At 44.2% G+C, this 21,912-nt stretch overlaps 1 protein-coding gene across 1 annotated transcript; it reads right to left on the bottom strand.

Moving 5' to 3' along the window:
• Nucleotides 1–13,488: 13,488 nt before the first annotated feature.
• Nucleotides 13,489–15,848, bottom strand: LOC136005175 (uncharacterized). Its single transcript, XM_065662424.1, has 2 exons — nucleotides 14,349–15,848; nucleotides 13,489–13,748 (listed from the first exon to the last, which is right to left on the bottom strand). The coding sequence occupies exon 1, from the start codon at nucleotides 15,833–15,835 to the stop codon at nucleotides 15,005–15,007; it is 831 nt and encodes a 276-aa protein (XP_065518496.1). The 5' UTR covers nucleotides 15,836–15,848; the 3' UTR covers nucleotides 13,489–13,748; nucleotides 14,349–15,004.
• Between the last annotated feature and the right edge of the window lie 6,064 nt (nucleotides 15,849–21,912).

The following is a 21,912-nucleotide window of genomic DNA, read 5'->3' as shown; positions in this document are numbered from 1 at the left end:
AAATTAACATTTTCTAATTTCTGAATTTATTCTCCCATAATTTACAAGTACCTCAGTTGTAATATCCTACTTCCCAATGAGTTTACATTTTCAAACCCAGTTATGAAGCAGGATCAAAGTGGATATAAATAAAGTGCATTTATTTTTTATTAATGGCCTTACTCTTCCTTGACCTCGAATGTATTCATGTCGTTTGATGCGTACAGGGTCTTTAACCTCTTAATTACCTGAGAAGTTATGTTCCATTCTTTCTCTAGGTAAATGAATTTGAAATTATTAACTTTTAAGAAGATCAACTGGCACGGTAAATATTTTCAGTTCTTTACACTGGGAAAGACCGCTTTTTAATTAAAATGACAGTTATGTTTCTCCTCATTAGAAAGTGAAGTGAAATACAGTCACTTCAGGTTTTCTTGTGATGTTGACAGTTTAATAACCATTTGTTGCTAAATGTTTTCTAATAGTCCGACATTTCTGAGTGGCTCTATTATTTTGAGACACTCATTCTGTCACTGCTATGTAAGGATACTGTAAAGAATTGATCTATCTATTTGTAATTATTGTGACAAAGTGCTAATATGTTGATTAAGTTTAAATTGTGTAAAAGAAGGGTGGGGGAAGGAAAGATTATGTTTCCATATTTACTTTATTATTTAGAAGCCTCCTTGTAGCACTCATCTGCTTTATGTAACACTCAAAGCCTCTGTGTTAAAGTTCCCATTTTTTTATATGTATGATATTTATGAGCACTTAAAATAAGAAAGAGTTATTACAGTTTTTTAAAAAGTGTTTACAAAAAAAAAAAAGAAACAACTAAAGAGAAGTAAATTGCATATATATTGCATATATACTGCTTTCAGTCTACTATAAAAATTGCAAGTCTTTATGACATGCTGTTTTCAGGGGATTTTTTGTCCTAAAACTTACACCTTAAACTTAACCTTAACCCTAAGCCTAAGCCTTAAACCCTAACTATAACTCTAACCCCTAACATAACCCTAATCTTAAACCTAACCACCTCTCAGAACATACCAAAAGCTTTGGCCTTCTAATACACTAGTAAACGTAAAGTTCTTATTAATTCAAACAAGAAAATGGTGTATTTCCGTATTTTCTACATACAAGCTTCCTCTTATCTTTCTCATTTTCAGCAAAGGTAAAAAAAATAGTACGGCTTCTCCCAACATATCGTAGTAATAACATTCAGAGAGGTAGTCTTAGGTGAGCAAACAATATCAAAGATTATGAAGTGATTTTAGAAAACTGCTGGAGACGCGTAAGCTGACTTTCATACTTAGAAAAGACTGCTACATCCTGAAAAGCAACCAAAATATTAGGTTCCAAACATGCTCAAAGTAAAAACAAAGAATGATCTGGCCCACGTTACAAAATAACTTCTATTAAAAGCAGTCTCAATTCCCATATGTAAGACATCAGATAAGGATGGCAGAAGACCAGTACAGCTGTGTAAGGACCTCCTGGTCAAAATAACATGTAAAAGGAAACGTAGGGGCAGTGGAACCAGGGATATGTATGCTGGGAAGAATATAGTGACACTGCACAGACATGTAGGGCTAGGGTTAGGAAAGTTATGCACAGTTTTGAATTTGGCAGGGAATATTTAGAATAGTAAGAGGTGCTTCTACATGTATGTGGGTAACAAAAGGAAGAGTAAAGAAAATGTACTTCCCCAATAAATAAAACAGGAGAACAAATGACAACTAGAGAAGGCTGAGGTACTCAACATATTTTTTGCTTCAGTTTCCACGGCGGTGTCATAGTCATGGGTTTGGGTATCTTGAACATAAGACTGAAGTTAGTAGGCCAGATCTACTGGGGGCTGGTGGAGCTGCTCTGGAAAAGAAGGGGAAGAACAGTTTTGGTAGGAGGCTTGCCAGACTGGTCAAGGAGGCTTTAAACTAGATGTGTTGGGGGAGGGGGGCATTGAGTTGCTGAGGTGAGTAGCTTGAGAGAGGACGCCTGCAACAGCAGAGCGGAGAGGGGAGAGATCAGTGTCCAGGAGCCTCAACTCAGAGCGACAAGACCCACTGAGGAGGGAGCCTCAAGTCCTCAACAGGACTTGTCCAGGACTCGGAAGCTCAGCTCCCGCGAGGGGCTGACTCACAGGGGGCGGACCCAGGAGGCTCGGTGTCAGATTCAAACCGGCCATCAACGGCCACTCTCGATCAGTTGCTGAGGTGAGTAGCTTGAGAGAGGATGCCTGCAACACCGGAGCGGAGAGGGGAGAGATCAGCGTCCAGGAGCCTCAACTCAGAGCGACAAGAGCCACTGAGGAGGGAGCCTCAAGTCCTCAACAGGACTTGCCCAGGACTCGGAAGCTCAGCTCCCGCGAGGGGCTGACTCACAGGGGGCGGGGCCAGGAGGAGTGGCACCAGCTGGGAGTGGCTAAAAAACCTTCCCGGGGAGCGCGGCGACCAGAGCCGGCAAACAGAGAGCGTCGAGGCAACAGAGGGCGTCGAGGCAGAGGGTCGAGGCAGTTTGGGTCGAGGCAGTTCGCGCGGCAGTTCGCGCGGGCAGGCGAGCTGGCAGGGAAGCGTTCTAACAGCCTCATCGAGAGGACTCGCCTGGAGTACAGGAGGGGGAAGGAGTGCTGAGAGACGTAGACGGATTGATTGACCAGATAGATCATGGTTACAACACGATCGAAAGCTGTAGTGAGTACTAATGTGGGTATCCAGACTGAGCCTTCCTGCAGACATGCAGCTGTGCAGGTCTCTGGCTGCAGTGAATGCCTGAGCCTGGCACTTGTATTGGAGGGAGCCAGTGATACTGCTTGTGTTCGCTGTGAGCAAATAAATGATCTGCTCAGGCAGGTGGCTGAACTGAGGGAGGATGTTGAAAGGTTGAGAGCCATTAGAGAGTGTGAAAGTGAAATAGATTGGTGGAGCCACACCCTAAGGCAAGGGCAGAGGGAAGTGGTTCAACAAGTTATGGATCCCCTTCCCTCCTACCATCAGACAGAAGGAGAGAGCTTAATGGACAAGGATGGATGGAGGGAGGTCCCTCCTCAGAGAGGTAAGCGAAAACCCTCACAATCCCTTCCTCCCTCCCAATTGTCCTTGAATAACAGGTACGAGGTCTTGGAAATTCAGGGCCAGGTGAATGGAGATGGAGAGGCAAATCTATCTAGTGAGTCACCCAGGGCTTGTCACTCACCCCCATGCCTCAGAACTTCCCCAACCAAGAAGAAAAGAAGAGTAATTGTGGTGGGTGACTCCCTTCTGAAGGGAACAGAAGGGCCCATTTGTCGACCGGATCCTGTGTTTATCCAGTGATAGGACAAGGGGCAATGGGTGTAAACTGGAGCATAGAAAGTTCCACGTTAACATCAGGAAGAACTTCTTTACTGTAAGAGTGACAGAGCACTGGAACAGGTTGCCCAGGGGGGTTGTGGAGTCTCCTACACTGGAGATATTCAAGGCCCGCCTGGACAAGTTCCTGTGTGATGTACTGTAGGTTACCCTGCTCTTGCAGGGGGGTTGGACTAGATGATCTTTTTAGGTCCCTTCCAACCCTTGGGATTCTGTGATTCTGTGATTCTGTGATCCACCCCACAGGGAGGTCTGCTGCCTGCCTGGGGCTCGGATTAGAGCTGTTAAAAAGAAACTCTCTGAACTGGTGCAGCTGTCTGACTACTATCCGCTGCTGGTTTTTCAGGTTGGCAGTGACGAAATTATTACGAGGAACATAAGGGCAATGAAGAGAGACTTCAGGGCCCTGGGACGGCTGGTTAAAGGGTCTGGAGCGCAAGTGGTGTTTGCCTCCATACCTGTTGCAAGCGAGGGTGAAGGGATATATAAGAAGACTCTGCAGGTTAATGTATGGCTACGTGACTGGTGCCAAAGGCAGGGGTTTGGGTTTTTCAGTCACGGGCTGCTGTATGGGACACCTGGTTTGCTGGTGACAGGCGGGATACACCAGTCCCAGAGAAGAAAAAGGGTTTTGGGGCAGGAGTTAGCAGGGCTTATTGACAGGGCTTTAAACTAGTTATGAAGGGGGGAGGGGATTTAACTGGGCCTGTTGGGGACAAGCCCAAGAGGAACATGCTAGGGATTGAAGGATGGAGGGCTAAGGAGGACTATCAATCTCTTGTTTGACTTGTGGGAAAGGATAGCTTTTTAGACCCTGTCCTGCGGGGGAAAAAGGGTACTAGGAGTCGCTCCCTGAAATGCCTGTACACCAATGCACGCAGCATGGGGAATAAACAGGAGGAGTTAGAAGTCTGTGTGCGGGCTAAAGGTTATGATCTAGTGGCAATTACAGAGACATGGTGGGACAGTTCACATGACTGGAATGTGGTCATGGATGGCTATGTCCTTTTTAGGAAAGATAGGTCAGCGAAGCGAGGTGGTGGAGTTGCTCTTTACGTGAGAGAGCAACTAGAATGTATTGAGTTCTGTCCGGGGTCGGATGAGGAGCAAGTGGAATGTCTGTGGGTACGAATCAAGGGGCAGACTGGCACGGGTGATACAGTTGTGGGGGTCTATTACAGACCTCCTGATCAGGATGAAGGAGTTGATGAGGCTTTCTACAGGCAACTGGAAGTAGCCTCGCGACTACATGCCTTAGTCGTCGTGGGGGACTTTAACTACCCCGATATTTGCTGGAAGACTCACACAGCCAGTCATTCACAGTCTAGGAGGTTCCTCGAGTGCATTGATGATAACTTCTTAATGCAAATGGCGGACGTACCAACTAGGAGAGCAGCGCTGCTAGATTTAGTACTCGCCAACAAGGAAGGTTTGGTCGAAGTGGTGATGGTCAATGGCAGCCTTGGCTGCAGTGACCATGAGATGGTGGAGTTTAGGATCCTGTGTAGGAGGAATAGAATACCTAGCAAAGCCACAGTTCTGGATTTCCGAAGGGCCAACTTTGGCCTCTTCAATCAACTGCTAAGGGAAGTCTCATGGGAAAGTGTACTAGGCGGTAAAGGGGCTCAAGATAGTTGGTTAGCATTCAAGGACCACTTCTTCCAAGCTCAGGATCGGAGCGTCCCAATGAGTAGGAAATCAAGTAAGGGATCTGGGAGACCGGTGTGGTTAAACAAGGAGCTGCTGGGCAAACTCAAGTGGAAAAGGAGAATCTATGGATTATGTAAGGAGGGGCTGGCCGCTTGGGAGGAATATAGGACAGTTGTTAGAGGATGTAGGGAGGCAATTAGGACAGCTAAGGCCTCCTTGGAACTCAATCTTGCTAGTTGGGTTAAGGACAATAGAAAGGGCTTCTTCAAATACATAGCAAATAAAACTAACACAAGAGGCAATATAGGCCCACTGCTGAACGAAGTGGGTGCCCTGGAGACAGAGGATATAAAGGCGGCAGAGGTGCTGAATGCCTTCTTTGCCTCTGTCTTTACTCCTGCAGACTCTCCCCAGGGCCCCCGGATTCCTATAGCCCCAGAAGGAGTCAGGACAAAGGAGGAGTTTGCTTTGGTAGATGAGGATTGGGTTAGGGATCAGCTATGCAATCTGGACATCTGTAAATCGATGGGTCCGGATGGAATGCACCCACGGGTGCTGAGGGAGCTGGCAGAGGTCATTGCTAGGACACTCTCCATCATCTTTGGTAAGTCGTGGGAGACGGGAGAGGTGCCTGAGGATTGGCAGATGGCAAATGTCACACCAGTCTATAAGAAGGGCAAGAAGGAGGACCCGGGTAATTATAGACCGGTCAGCCTTATCTCCATCCCTGGAAAGGTGATGGAACAACCTATTCTTGACTCCATCACTAGGCATATCAAGGATGAGGGGGTCATTAAGAACAGCCAACATGGTTTTATGAGGGGGAAGTCATGTTTGACCAACCTTATAGCCTTCTATGAGGAAGTGACTAGGTGGATGGATGATGGTGGAGCGGTAGATGTGGTTTTCCTTGATTTCAGTAAGGCATTTGATACTGTCTCCCAGAGCATCCTCATAGATAAGCTAAGGAAGTGTGGGCTTGACGATCAAGTAGTGAGGTGGATCAGGAACTGGTTGAAAGAAAGAAGGCAGAGAGTTGTGGTCAATGGCGCAGAATCTAGCTGGAGGTCTGTGACTAGTAGAGTCCCTCAGGTCGGTGCTGGGACCAGTGCTGTTTAATATTTTCATCAATGACCTAGATGAGGGAACTGAGTGTACCCTCAGCAAGTCTGCTGATGACACAAAACTGGGAGGAGTAGCTGACACACCAGAAGGCTATTTTGCCATTCAGCGTGACCTGGACAGGCTGGAGAGTTGGGCGGGGAGAAACTTGATGAAATTCAACAAGGGCAAGTGTAGAGTCTTGCATCTGGGGAAGAACAACCCCATGTACCAGTACAGGTTGGGGGTTGACCTGCTGGAAAGTAGTGAACGAGAAAGGGACCTGGGGGTCCTGGTGGATAGGAGGATGACCATGAGCCAGCAATGTGCTCTTGCGGCCAAGAAGGCAAATGGCATCTTAGGGTGCATTAGAAAGGGTGTGGTTAGTAGGTCAAGAGAGGTTCTCCTCCCCCTCTACTCAGCCTTGGTGAGGCCACATCTGGAATATTGCGTCCAGTTCTGGGCCCCTCAGTTCAAGAAGGACAGGGAATTGCTTGAAAGAGTCCAGCGCAGAGCTACAAAAATGATTAAGGGAGTGGAACACCTCCCTTATGAGGAGAGGCTAAGGGAGCTGGGTCTCTTCAGCTTGGAGAAGACTGAGGGGTGACCTCATCAATGTTTACAAATATGTAAAGGGTAGGTGTCAGGATGATGGAGCTAGGCTTTTTTCAGTGATATCCAGTGATAGGACAAGGGGCAATGGGTGCAAACTAGAGCATAGGAAGTTCCACGTTAACATCAGGAAGAACTTCTTTACTGCAAGAGTGACAGAGCACTGGAACAGGTTGCCCAGGGAGGTTGTGGAGTCTCCTACATTGGAGATATTCAATGCCCACCTGGACAAGTTCCTGTGTGATGTACTGTAGGTTACCCTGCTCTTGCAGGGGGGTTGGACTAGATGATCTTTTGAGGTCCCTTCCAACCCTTGGGATTCTGTGATTCTGTGATTCCATCCCAACACACCCGGTCAGTTGCCAGCACCTATAATAAATGCTCGGAACAATGTAGATGTATTCCAGCCTCAGTCTTCTCTGGCAAAGGCTCTGACTGCACCACCCAGGTCTTAGAAGGTAGACGCAGGGACTGTGAGAATTAAGACCTTGGGCCCACTGCAGGAGAAGATCTGGTTCTAGACCATCTTCAAAATCTGAACGCACACAAGTCCGTGGGACCTGATGGAATCCATCCGCAGGTCCTGAAGGAGCTGGCGAATGAAGTTGCTAAGCCACTGGCCATCATACTTGAAAAATCATGGCAGTCAGGTGAAGTTCCCGACGACTGGAAAAAGGGAAATATAACCCCCATTTTCAAGAAGGGGAAAGTGGAAGACCCGGGGAATTACAGACCAGGCAGTCTCACCTCTGTGCCTGGTAAAATCTTGGAGCACATTCTCCTGGACAACATGCTAAGGCACATGAAAAACAACAAGGTGCTTGGTGACAGCCAGCATGGCTTCACTAAGGGGAAATCCTGCCTGACCTATTTGGTGGCCTTCTATGATGGGGCTACAGAACTGATGGATAAGGGTAAAGCAGTTGACGTCATCTACCTGGACTTGTGCAAAGCGTTTGACACTGTCCCACATGACATCCTTCTCTCTAAATTGGAGAGATCTCAATTTGATGGATTGACCACTCGGTGGATAAAGAACTGGCTGGATGGCCGCACACACAGAGTTGTGGTCAATGGCTCGATGTCCAGCTGGAGACCGGTAACGAGTGGTGTGCCTCAGGGATCGGTGTTGGGACCGGTCTTGTTTAACATCTTCATCGCTGACATGGACAGTGGGATTGAGTGCGCCCTCAGCAAGTTTGCCGATGACACCAAGCTGTGTGGTCCGGTTGATATGCTGGAGGGAAGGGATGCCATCCAGAGGGACCCTGACACGCTTGTAAGGTGGGCTGATGCCAACCTTATGAAGTTCAACCACGACAAGTGCAAGGTCCTACACCTGGGTCGGAGCAATCCCAGGCACAGCTACAGACTGGGCAAAGAAGAGATTCAGAGCTGCCCTGCAGAGAAGGACTTGGGGGTGCTGGTCGATGAGAAAATGAACATGAGCCGGCAGTGTGCGCTTGCAGCCCAGAAAGCCAACCGTCTCCTGGGCTGCATCAAAAGGAGCATGACCAGCAGGTCAAAGGAGGCGATCCTGCCCCTCTACTCTGCTATTGTGAGACCTCACCTGGAGTGTTGTGTGCAGTTCTGGTGTCCTCAACATAAAAAAGACATGGAACTGTTGGAACAAGCCCAGAGGAGTGCCACGAGGATGAAAAGGGGACTGGAGCACCTCCCGTATGAAGACAGGCTGAGGAAGTTGGGGCTGTTCAGCCTGGAGAAGAGAAGGCTGCGTGGAGACCTAATAGCAGCCTTCCAGTACCTGAAGGGGGCCTATAGGGATGCTGGGGAGGGACTCTTTGTCAGGGACTGTAGTGACAGGACAAGGGGTAATGGGTTAAAACTTAAACAGGGGAAGTTTAGATTGGATATAAGGAGGAAATTCTTTCCTGTTAGGGTGGTGAGACACTGGAATGGGTTGCCCAGGTAGGTTGTGAGTGCTCCATCACTGGCGGTGTTCAAGGCCAGGTTGGATGAAGCCTTGTGTGGGATGGTTTAGTGTGAGGTGTCCCTGCCCATGGTAGGTGGGTTGGAAGTAGATGATCTTGAGGTCCTTTCCAACCCTAACTATTCTATGATTCTATGATTCCTATGTTTCTCAAATTCCTGAACCTCAAGGCAGTGACTGGAGAACTAAGTCCTTTCCACCATATGAGAATTCAAGGTCTGAGACTAACAGAGTCACCTGAACATACACAAGTCCATAGGACCTGAAGACATGCATCTCAGAGTGCTGTGTGAACTGACCAACATTTACTGAGCTGTTCTTCGTCATAGTTGAAAAATCATGGAAGTCATTACAGTCAAAGTCTTCAGTGACTGTCTAATTATTAAATTTTAAAAATACACATTTTTAAAAAGGGTGGTGTCCTGGGTTTACCAGTAGCCGTTTTTCTCTTTCTTAGTAGCTGGTGCAAGCTCTGTGTTTTGACTTCCAGCATGGGAACAGAGCTGATAACACTGATTGTTTTTAATTGTTGCTAAGTAATGTTTATTCTGGCCAAGGACTTTATGAGTCTCATGCTCTGTAGGGGATGAGGGGAGGCTGGGAAGAAGCAGAGACAGGACACTTGACCTAAGCTAGCCAAAGAGGTATTCCATACCACAGCACGTCATGCCCAGGGAGGTAACTGGGAGTTACCCGGAAGTGCACAATCTCTCTTCGGGGGGGGGGGTCGAACTCGTTTGGCAGTGGCATCGTATTCTCTTCTCTTGTTGTTTTCTCTTATCAATATTATGATTGGTGGTAGCAGTAGTGATTTGTGTTGTACCTTAGTTACTGGGCTGTTCTTATCTCAGCTCGTGGGAGTTACATTCTCTCGATTCTCCTCCCCATCCCTCCGGGAACAGGGAGGGTTGGGGCAGGGGGAGAGGGAGAGAAAGAGGGAGAAAAAGAAAAAGGGGGTGGGGGAGTGAGTGAACGAGCTTTTGTGGTTGGGTTTAAACCACGACAGGCAGTAAGAAAGGGAATACCACACCAATTTTCTAAAAGGGTACTAAAAATGATCCTGGAAACTACCAATGAGTCAGCCTTAACTTAGTGCCCAGTAAAATCAAAGGACAGATCCTCCTTGAAGTTATGTTGAAGGTTATGGAAGAGAGAGAGGTGATTAGAGATTGGTAACATGGATTCAACAAGGGCAAGCCATGCCAGATTAATCTACTGGTCTTCGATGATGGATTTATTGCCTCAGTGGACAAGGGAAGAGCAACCTGGAATTCTATGAGACCTTTATATGATTGCCTGTAACATTCTTGCCTCTAAATTAGAGAACTAGGGTTTGTTGAAGGAACCATTAGATGGATAAGAAATTGACTGGGTGACTGTGTCCAAAGAGTTACAAGTCAATGGCTCAATGTTCAAGTGGAAACCAGTAACAAGTGGTGTCACTTAGGGGTCTGTTATGGTGCCAATATTATTTAATATCTTCATCAATGACCAGACAGATCAAGGAGCAGATCATCCTTAGTGTGATCGCACAGCATATACAGGAAAAATGAGAGATCAAGCCCAGTCAGCACAGCTTCACGAAGGGCGGGTCCTGCTTGACCAACCTGATCTCCTTCTATGACAAGGTGACCAGCCTGGTCAATGAAGGAAATTCTGTGGATATTCACCCATTTGGACCTTAGTAAAGCATTTGGTACTGTCTCCCACAGCATTATCCTGGGGATATCCTGCCTGCTCACAGCCTGTATAGCTGTATTCTTTGCTGGGTTAAAAATTGGTTGGATGGCTGAGCCCAAAGACTAGTGGTAAGTGGTGTCACATCTAGTTAGCAAGTGGTCACTACTGGTGTCCCCTGGGGCTCAGTATTAGGGCCAATGTTGCTTAATATCTTCATTGATGATCTGGATGAGGGGATCAAGTGTACCCTCAGTAAATTTGCAATTGGGTGGGAGTGTTGTTTTGCTGGTGGGTAGGAAGGTTCTGCAGAGGGATTTGGACAGGCTGGATTGGTGGGCTGTGGTAAATGGTATGAGCCGGGTCCTACATTCGAGCCACAACAACCCTATGCAATGCTCCAGGAGTGGAGAAGAGTGGCTGGGAAGCTGTTTGGTGGAAAATGACCTAGAGGTACTGATTGATGGAGTTGAACATGAGCCAGCTTGTGCCCAGGCAACCAAGAAGGCCAACAGCATCCTGGCCTGTGTAAGCAATAGTATAGCTAGCAGGGCCAGTGGCCATCTCCCTATACTGCACACTGGTGAGGCTGCACCTCGAATCCTGTATTCAGTTCTGGGACCCTCACTACAAGAAAGATATTGACATGATGGAGGAGGTCCAGAGAAGGGCAGTGGAGCTGGTGAAAGGCCTGGAACACAAGTCTGATGAAGAATGCCTAAGGGAACTGAGGACGTTTAGTCTGGAGAAGAGAAGGCTCAGGGGGGACATTATCACTCTCTACAACTACCTGAAAGCAGATTGTAGTGAAGTGGGGGTCAGTCTCTTCTCCCAAGGAACAAGTGATAAGACAAGAGGAAATGGCCTCAAACCCCACCAGGAGAGGTTTAGACTGGATATTATGCACAATTTCTTCACTGAAAGGGTGGTCAGGCATTGGAACATTCTGTCCAGAGCAGTGGTGGAATCACTGTCCCTGGCAGTGTTAAAAAACAGTGTAGATGAAGCCCCTAGTGACATGGTTTGGTGGTGGTCTTGGCAGTCCTGGGAAACAGGTTGGAGCTGGTGACCTTTAAGGACTCTTCCAACCTAGCTGATTATATGATTCTATGACATAGACTCTCTCAGCAAGTTTGCAGCTCAGTCTAAGCTGAGTGGTGCTGTTGACACACCTGAGGAAGAGGATGTCATTCAGAGGGACCTTGAAAGGCTTGAGGAGTGGATCCAAGTGAACTTCATAGGGGTTCAACAAAGCAAAGTGCAAGGTCCTGTTCCTGGGTCAGGCAAATATCGGCCTAAAACAGAGTAGAAGAAGAACTGATTGAGAGAAGCCCTGTAGAGAAGAATCTGGGGATGCTGCTCTATGTAAAACTGGACATGAACCAGTAGTGTGCACTCACAGACGAGAAAGCCAATTATACCCTGGACTGCATCAAAAGAAGTGTTGGCCAGCAGGCTGAGAGAGTTATTTTCTCCCACTCCTCCATCTTAGTGAGATTCCATCTGCAGCACTACATCCAGCTGTGGGGTGCCCAGTACAAGAACAACATGGAGTTGTTTGAGTAGGTCCACAGGAAGGCCACAGAAGGCCTTCAGAGGCATGTTCAGAGGCATGGAACACCTTTGTAAAGAAGAAAGGCTGAGACAGTTGGGGTTGTTTAGCATGCAGAAGAGAAGGCTCTGGGGTGACTACATTGTGGCCTGTCAGTATATAAAGGGGACTTATCAGAAAGGTGAATACTTTTTACCTAGGCTTATACTGACAGATCAAGGGGCAACAGTTTTAAATTAGGAGAGGGTCAATTTACACTGGTATAAAGAATAATTATGTTTTTTTACGATGAGGATAGTGAGACACTGAACAGGTTGCCCAGAGAAGTATTGGATGTCTCATCATTGGCACTGTTGTTTGGGGCTTTGAGTTACCTGATTTAGTGAAATATGTCTCTATCCATGGCATAGGATTTGGACTAGATGACCTTTGAAGGTCTTTTCCAACCAAAACTATTCTATAATTCTATGTTCTTATGAAAAACATTCATTTTTATTAAATTTTAGATAGGAACATTTAAGGTGCTTAGTTTCCCAGGGCTTTCAAACTTCTAGAACCAAAGGAAAGCAGTTTTCTCCTGAAATTGTGTGAAGTTGTCTGTCAATTGAGCTGATAATGTCATTCTCATTTTTAATGGAGATGTGTCCAGTTTACAACCACAATGCAGCCAACAGATTTCATGTCAGCCGCATTAAAAATATCAGAATGAGTGGACTTGAAAGTGATCCAGAAGTTAGTTCCTCCAAGTTTGATTTATACTTGTTGTTAGAGTAATTCCATGCCCTCCCCTGTTCCACCAACAAATCAGTATCTTCTATCTTCTTAATATCTTCTTCTATCTACCCAGCAACTTTCATGAACCATTTATTTTCATCTTTTGGAAAAATTAAATAATTTTGTCCTGCATAAAGCTTTACATATTCATACTCTCACTGTTAAGCACATGCAAGAGGCAATAGTTGTATCACAAAAAAAAAAAAAAAGAAAAATCCAAACATATAAAATGCGCCCACTATACATGCAAAAAGTTGCATGCAAGCTGTCCTAAGCATATGTTTCAGACAGTTTTATCTGCAGTTATCTGTTTGTCTGTTTTCTGCTTCCACCTAGTCCAGATTTAAAATAAATACTCTGCATTAAACAGTCCTATCCTGTTTTGCAAAGTTAATAATCCTCTTTCTATATATTTAGGGTGGAGTAGGAAGTGATTTTATTTTCACCCTCATTCCTATGACTTACAGAAAGTGATTACAGGACTTATCAAACCCTGACTTCATGTCATGCGACCACATCTTAACGGTTTTATGTGTGTACATTGGAACTTCTATAAATATTCCCATCCCCATTCAGCTGTTGTCTGGAGTTTCATCTTCAAATGGCTATTGCAGCTCCCTCAGCTTTGTTATTGGCTAGTAGCTTTGTTTTTGTTTTGAAAAGGAAAAATGTAAGTCAATTTGTGTGATATATGGTATTCCTCAAGTCCTGAGTGGTGTCCAAACTCTACAGATATTAAGTCATGGAAGAAATTTTCAAAGTAGAAAAAAGTCAGTTTTCTGTCTGTAGGCATAAAATGCAGTATACTGACTGTTATAAAAATTCCGTCTTAGCCATGGTCTGATTTAATTATTTTATTAAAATTGATTAATATCAAGAACCAATAAGCAAGCAGTGCTGGGTGCGTAGGGGAGTCTCTGCTTCACCAAGATGCACACCGGGGTCTTTGAGGTCCAGTCTCTTACACTTCTTGGTCTTGGGTCTCAGCCAGTCTTCTTCATCTGTACCTGGATGCCGACGTGGCCCCTTTTCATTGTTCCTTCCTTGTTGCCAATGTCTGCTTTTCGGTGAAGAAACTTCTTGGAAGAGGAACTGAACCCTTTGGTAATTTATTGATAAAGAATCATTTATCACAAGCTTAATCACAGCCCTGGTTCTATCCTTATATGGTTATTTAGTCAAAGCATAGTTTTCACAAACCCCTGTAACAGGGTGTATCTCTTGGTTACACAATCCCTTCCTTAAAGCACTCAAGCAGCAAAACAACGCCTTTAAGCACCTTATTATTTTAACAGTCAAAAATGATTAAAAAGAAGACTATTCTATTTCTTTGTTTCTTCTTCTCTTCCTTCATTATATTGACAGCAACACTTATTATAACCAAAGTCGTTTTTATACATCCTGCACATGGTACACTGGTGTCGTGGTTTAAACCCAACCACAAACCTCGTCCACTCACTCCCCCCCCACTTCTTGCCCTCCCCCTGCTTCTGGAGGGATGGAGAGGAGAATCAAAAAGAATGCAACTCCCACGGGTTGAGATAAGAACAGCCCAGTAACTAAGGTATAACACAAATCACTACTGCTACCACCAATAATAATAGTGCTAAAGGAAATAACAAGAGGAAAGAATACACCACCTCAACACCAGCCGACCAATAACTCACCCCACTCCCCCCAGCCAAGCACCGACCGATACCTCGTCCAACCCTGCAGTCCCTCTAGCCCTTCTGGGTCACTCTCCGTTACATCCTGGGCATGACGTGCTGTGGTATGGAATACCTCTTTGGTCAGTTTGGGTCAGGTGTCCTGTCTCTGCTTCCTCCCAGCCTCCCTTCCTCCCTGGCAGAGCATGAGGCTCAGAAAGTCCTTGGCCAGACCAAACATTCGAGCAGCAACTGAAAACATCGGCGTTATCAGCACTGTTCCCAGGCCAAAAGATCAAAGCACAGCACTGTACTAGCTCCTAAGAAGGAGAAAAATGACTGCTGCTGCTCAACCCAGGACATTATCCACCCCTTATTCCATACCATTCACGTCATGCTCAGATCCCACATCTTCAATATGCCATCACTCTTACATATATATATATATATATATACATCTACATATACACAGAGAAAAATATCATTTCTTAGTGCATGGACCTATAAAGCTGCTGAGTCCATCTGGTTCATGATGTCAGGCTCCATCTCTTGTTACAGTCTCTTAGAGCAGGAGAGGCTGTGTGCAGTGTTCACACTCATGAATAACCTGGTCAATAGTGTCCATTGCTGAGTCCACCCCTCGATCATGAGTCCATCTCTATGTCGCATATCTGCCCTGATGGCCTGAAGTGCCATGGGCCCACCAGGCTCAAAATAATTCACTGACCCCTTCAGCAGTTTCTGCAACTTGTTGCTGGGGACTCCATAGAGCTGCCTTCCATCTCCGACGCTTCCAAAGCACTGGAGGTGCCCAGTGGACCAGATACTCGCTCATACTGTCCCACACACCCTGCCACTCATGACTGTCCAGCCTTGGGGAAGATCTCTTGGCCCTCCCATATTGTGGTCTAACCCCAGACAAGAAGCAAACCCGACTCTGCTTAACTTCTGAGATCAAACAAAATGGCCGCGGGTAGAACACCCTCTGTGTGTGTGCCAACATGCTGATCGCCATCACAACCAGCAGGCAGGTCCCAAGGGTACCCACAGGCCATTCGAACCCTTCAGAACTCTCCAATGACGCTGCTGTACTTGTCCCTGGGGCTGGTGCAGCTGCCGTGCTTGCCGGCTCTCCCACCACCAGCTTCTCTTTTCCTGGGTGCAGCTCTTCCTCCTCTGCCGTGCTGGGAAATGCTGCGTGGGCTCCTGCATCCTCCTGCGGCTCTGCGGGCGGCTTCCGGGGGACGCTCTCGGCCGCCACGAGGCTCGGCTCCTCCGCTGAGCTCGGCTCCTCCGCGGGGCTCGGCTCCTCGGCCGCCTCCTCCCGCTGCTCGGCAGCCGCCTTCCTCCCGGCCTCGGGCCCCGCTCCCGCCGCCGCCTGGTCCCCGGGGCCGCTCTCCCGGGCCGCTTCGGCCGCCGCCGGCTCCCGGGACCGCTCCCCCTCGGCTCCCCGCAGCTTCACAAAGACGGAGGCAAGGACAAGGGCCAGGGCGGTGAAGAGCAGCGGGACGGCCGGGTACAAGTCCACGGCCACATCCATCCCTCCCTGCTCTTGGAGCCCACCCGTATTACAAGTCATTGCCATAAAGTACAGTGAAACAAAAACCTTAGCCCAAGCCCCACACTTGATAAACACTAACACAGGGAATAACGGCTCTAAGTAATGTGCTACATTCTGAAGCTCTGAGAGCAAGAGAAACAACTTTGAGAGCCAATAAATCAGCACTGTGACGACTATTAATCTGATCATCTCCGTCGTTATCTCAACCCTTCGTGCCCCACGTTGGGCGCCAAAAAAGAACTGTAGTGGTTTAAACCCAACCACAAACCTCGTCCACTCACTCCCCCCCCCCCACACTTCTTGCCATCCCCCTGCTTCTGGAGGGACGGAGAGGAGAATCAAAAAGAATGCAACTCCCACGGGTTGAGATAAGAACAGCCCAGTAACTAAGGTATAACACAAATCACTACTGCTACCACCAATAATAATAGTGCTAAAGGAAATAACAAGAGGAAAGAATACACCACCTCAACACCAGCCGACCAATAACTCACCCCACTCCCCCCAGCCAAGCACCGACCGATACCTCGTCCAACCCTGCAGTCCCTCTAGCCCTTCTGGGTCACTCTCCGTTACATCCTGGGCATGACGTGCTGTGGTATGGAATACCTCTTTGGTCAGTTTGGGTCAGGTGTCCTGTCTCTGCTTCCTCCCAGCCTCCCTTCCTCCCTGGCAGAGCATGAGGCTCAGAAAGTCCTTGGCCAGACCAAACATTCGAGCAGCAACTGAAAACATCGGCATTATCAGCACTGTTCCCAGGCCAAAAGATCAAAGCACAGCACTGTACTAGCTCCTAAGAAAGAGAAAAATGACTGCTGCTGCTCAACCCAGGACAACTGGTCACAGGTGCATTGGTAACAATGATTCCCAAGTTCTTGACACGAATCATTCCCATATTACGTACACTGACTTAAAATCAAATGTCATCATTTATGTCTCGATTCAGTATCACATTATTCAGGAACAGAATCTTAGACTTGGCACATTTGAAAAGCAGATGGGTGTAATTCCTCTGTCTCTCTCCACCCTTCTCCCACCTTGTTGATCTCTTTCCCTGTTCAGATTCTAGTCCTAGGAAGAAAACTGAAACACAGCATACTTGCCAGTTACAAAGCCATGAACATCATGAGGACTCCTGGATAATTATTTAATCCTTTCTCAATATGCAGCATGGTTGAATGCATGCTGTATGACATTGCCTAATAAAAAGTACTTTTTCCTCAGAAAGTAAAATTAGGAGAATAAAAATAATTACCTCTCCCAAGCAATATGATTCCCTGGTGGTGGTTTTTTTTTTTTTTTTTTTTTGATTGAAAGTGCTGAGATCTTGTAATTCTATTATACCGATAATGGAGTACTACAAAATGATACTGCTCGCATGTTGTAGGTGTGTAGTTCACTTCAACATCTGAATGTAATAATTTTGCTCTACAAGACAAAACTATGTATTCTAACAGACAACCTTAAATAATCTGAAGGTTAGAAAATAGAACAACAGGCAAACATAGGTTGAGGCTGCAAACAAAGAGACACAGGGATGTTATTTTCAAGAAATGAGAAGACTACAGAAAAACAACATTGTTAACAGATTTAAATCAAATGTGAGCTGCAATTTACATTTGAAATATTAGACCTAATGCCTTTCAAATTGTCTAAATATAATCTCCAGTTTTGCCAATATATATTAAATTGAATGCATCTGTCACTTGATGGTGTCATGTAAAAGCTGTGAATAATCCTTAAGATTATTTACTTCTTCTGTATCAGAGAAAGAGAGGGAATGATCAGATTTCCAGGCTTTGCCAAAATTGTCCTCTCCAATATGATTATATATTCTGATAGGAAAATGGAATTTTTTAACAGATAAAAAATAATAAAGAAAAAAGTCCAGATGTTTAAATGCTGAGGAAACTTTTAGTCAAAATAGAGATTAGTAGGGAAGAATAATGATTACATATAATCTAAGTGAGGCAAGCAAACACGAAACAGATTTTTGCTTTCATTTCAGTACTGAAACGCAACATTTCATTTTCCATCCAACTTTTTGTACATTTATTTGTTTAATAAATAGTACCTTTCATAGAGAAGTAATAAAATGCTCCATAGATGTATTAGTATGAAGACCACAATCAAATCATATAAATCCAGCTTTCTAGGTTATATATCAGCATACTGTCATCAATAAATGTGGTAGAGTATATACGGAAAGGGGAACAGAGAGCAAACTCTTTGGAGATTTATTGAGTAGGTAAACCTGGGAGATTTGAGGAATAGACTATGAAAAGCACATCTAAGAAGAACAGAGTTTTGCAAATATATGTTTGCGGGCACAAACTTTATTGCAAATCGTCTGTCTGGCTTTACATCATGAACCACTGAGTCATTTTAGACAGGGAAGGATAAAAAATATAAAAACATTGTAAGAATATTTCTTGAATGTTAAGTTCCTGCTTGCATTGTTTAGTGTTTCAATTGTTCTTAAAAGCTTGATTATAGCCTCAAGTACTGAACAAATGATGATGCACAGCTATTCTTGTTTTATAAGACTTAAATTGGTAGTAAGCTTTCAGTTCTCCTCACTGTATCTTTAGGAATCCAGTGGTCATATGTTCTTATTTGAGGGACAAAAGTACAAAATCAAGATTCTCTGAAAATATGTTATATTTAAGCTTAAGCAATTTTGAAGAAATGTTACCTGAAATGACCAATTAGTTCCTTGATACCAAAGTGTTCTCTTCCTGTTGGGGACTTAACACTGAGTGACTATTGTGTGATGTAAGATATCAACTACAAAGCAATTATTAAAGAGATAATAAAAAATCAAAAAAATTTACTACTGGACTGTTGACTCCCTGCTTGCATTGTTCAACACTGCAATTGATCTAAATAGTATTGGTTATTCCCTGAAGTGCCACACAAATGGCAAAACTGATATTTCCTCAAAATTCAACCACTGACAGTAGAATTTTTGCAAGATTGGTGTAGGGTTTAGAATGTGGGATGAGGCTCATGCTGCCTGCTTTAAGTGGTCAGCCCAAGTTTTACTAGTCTCTGTAAGGAGCTGCTTTTTCTCAGTGGACTGATTAGCATTCCTTGATGGCTTATCCATTAAATGTAAACATTTAAGATCTTCAAAAATTAACTCCGCATTTCTGCTGAGAATATTCTGGGCACAGGATTATATCTACCATATCACTTTCTGTGATGCTTCTTTCCAAATTTTATGTCCTAAGTTTAATGCCAGTTTAAAAGTTTACTGGAGTTTCTTTCTATAATTGTGTCTTGGCACAGGGATTAATATATCAAAAGATGATAAAAATTATATGTGGGCACTTAAGCCTAGGCCAGAGACACCTAGAAGAATACTTTGTTCTGTCTGGAGTGTGTCTGAACTGTATCATTGTATAAGGTCCTTCAAGGTTCCAAAGCTCTGATTTCTCTTCTGAGTGACATCGTCATCTTGAAAGAGAACATCTTAAAAAGCTGCATTCCGCAGGTGCTTCCATCTGTGGCATAATGTGAGAAACCTTATGTATGTGGTTGGAAACCTAGTTGTAGGTGTGGTAGGAAAGCTAACTCTTGAGGGGTTCAACTCACAGGTTAAGAAATGAAAGAAGGAAAATTATTTGCAGTTATTCTGCATATACGAATAAAAATAATGACCTCAGAAACAAGGGACTGCATACTACATCTAAAACCTTAAAGGGAAGCAAGAGTTTTGGAGTTCGTTGTTGAAGTTTTACTTTTAAAATATTCTATACATCATTCTGGAAGTAAAGAAAACAGAAAAAAAAAAAAAAACAAAACAAAACAACCACCAAGGACTAAAGGTAAAGAGAAGAACATAAGAAAAACTGCACAACTATGTCGCTGGAAATGACAGATCACTGATGAAAGCATAAAAGAGACAGAGCAAAATATGTGGGGACTGACCATGGAAAGGAGAGTTGTGAGCGTATTAACACTAGTCAAAATGTTTAATCAATAGTAACACAGCAACAGTTTCAGAGGATGAAAGACTAAGAACATGTAAACAAACCAAGGAATAAAAGTTTCTTATAAACACAGACTGCAGAAGAAGCAAGATGGAAAACATGTAAAGCATATTTCATAAAAAGAGATTAAGAAGTTAAGCCTCAATGATCTAACTCAATTGTACATATGTCTTAAGCATGTATACAGTTGCTTTATTATAATACAGGAAAATACTGATACAGGAAAAAACCTACTGTGGGAATAAAAGTGATACATAGGTCACTTTCCTATTTTGGGAGAAAGAATAAGGAGATATTTTCATAACACCTGCTCCAATTTTCCCAACTTTTCCCCAGACTTCCTTTCATACATGTGATAAGAGATGAGATCTTAAGAGACAGTATAAACATTTCAAACTCAAGGAGAGAAGGAAATGATAGATTAGGATATAGGCAGTATTAATAGAAACTAGTTTTATAACCCAAAAACATCTTCAAGTGACTTTAAGGTATCTCCTAATATATGATTCATAGTTCCTTTTCTGCCATTTAGAATTATGACACCAACATCTCTACAATTTCTAAGAAGCAGTTTTCATTTGCAATCTGATATTTACGGGTCAATAACATTGAAAGGAGTTTTATCAATATTACTTTAACTTTATTTGATTGAGTTATTTCAGTGGCACCTTACAATTTATACAACTCAACAAGGCAAGCAATAAAATATGATACAGCAAGTGACAGCTGTCATGGCTTAAACCCAGCCAGTAACTCAGAAGCATGCAGCCGTTCGCTTATTCCCCTGCCTTCTTCCCCCCCATCTCCTTTGGGCACAACGGGGAGGAGAATCTGAAGAATGTAAACCCCACAGGTTGAGATAAGAACAGGCCAATAACTAAAGTAAAATATAATTCAATACAAAACTACTACTACTAATAATAATAATGATAAGGGAAATAACAAGGGAAGAGAATATAAAACTAAAAAGGCAAGGGGAAAAAAATTATAAACCCAAGTGGTGCACAATGCAATTTCTCACCACCCACCAATCAATACCCAGCCTGACCTGAGCAGTGATCTGCCCCTTCCAGGTGACTCCCCCCAGTTTATATACTGGGCATGAGATGTTGTGGTACGAAATAGCCCTTTGGTTAGTTTGGGTCAGGTGTCCTGTCTGTGCTTTCTCCCAGCTTCCCGTGCCCCACCTCACTGGCAGAACATGAGACTGAAAAGACCTTGATCGAGGTAAGCATTATTTAGCAACAACTAAACCATCAGTGTGTTATTAGCATTTTTCTCAGACTAAAGCCAAAATTACATAAGCTGCTAGCAAGCAGAAAAATAACTGTTACAGCTGAACCCAGGACTCACCATAGAATACTTGTAGCCACAAGTTTAAATGAGCTCCTTTTACATGCTTTTTCAGTTTTTCCTATCAATGAAAGGGAAAATGTAACATGAATGGCTAACCAATGATATTTAGAATGTTTGAAACATAATTTAGTATCTTTTTTACATTATAGTAGAAATTTCTTTGCAATTGATAGCTTGTATAAAGAAATCTGGACAACACAAGCTTGCTCTAAATTACTGTGACAACATTGTTTTCTTATTCTTGACACTAATCATTGGTACATGTGTGGTTGCTCATTTTATTCATTGTGCAACTTTGAGAAGAGCAGATAATTCCCATGAGTCCAAGAGTCAAGCCATAAGATGCAAGCTGACCAGCAGATGATAACAATTTAGATTTGTTTCTTGCATCCTGAATATGGTCAGTGTACAGTTCTGCCATTTATAAGCCATATACTAGGATATTCCTGTAGGCTTCTAAGTAGTTAAAGTAGAAAAGTGACCCTATAAAAATGTCCCCATATTTGTGGTTGGAGGCCTTCCACTTGCTGCTTCTTCACCACTTATGTACTTCAACACTTACCATTAGCAAAGTATATGTTACATTTCATTCCAGATTCTGTACTTTGGAAACAATGAGAGTGGGAGAGAGGGCTGTGAAGGAATAAATACTTGGACCTAAGGGGTCATTTTATGCTTGGATGAAGGACGAAGGCATTTTAGATT

Source organism: Lathamus discolor, chromosome Z (assembly GCF_037157495.1).
Source record: "Lathamus discolor isolate bLatDis1 chromosome Z, bLatDis1.hap1, whole genome shotgun sequence".
Taxonomy (NCBI): Eukaryota; Metazoa; Chordata; class Aves; order Psittaciformes; family Psittacidae; genus Lathamus; species Lathamus discolor.
The sequence above is the reverse complement of the archived record's forward strand: the minus strand, read 5'-3'. Positions and strand labels throughout refer to the sequence as shown.

Excerpts from the sequence above, each read along its gene's own strand:
- LOC136005175 (XM_065662424.1), bottom strand. The coding sequence starts at position 15,835 with ATGGATGTGGCCGTGGACTTGTACCCGGCCGTCCCGCTGCTCTTCACC.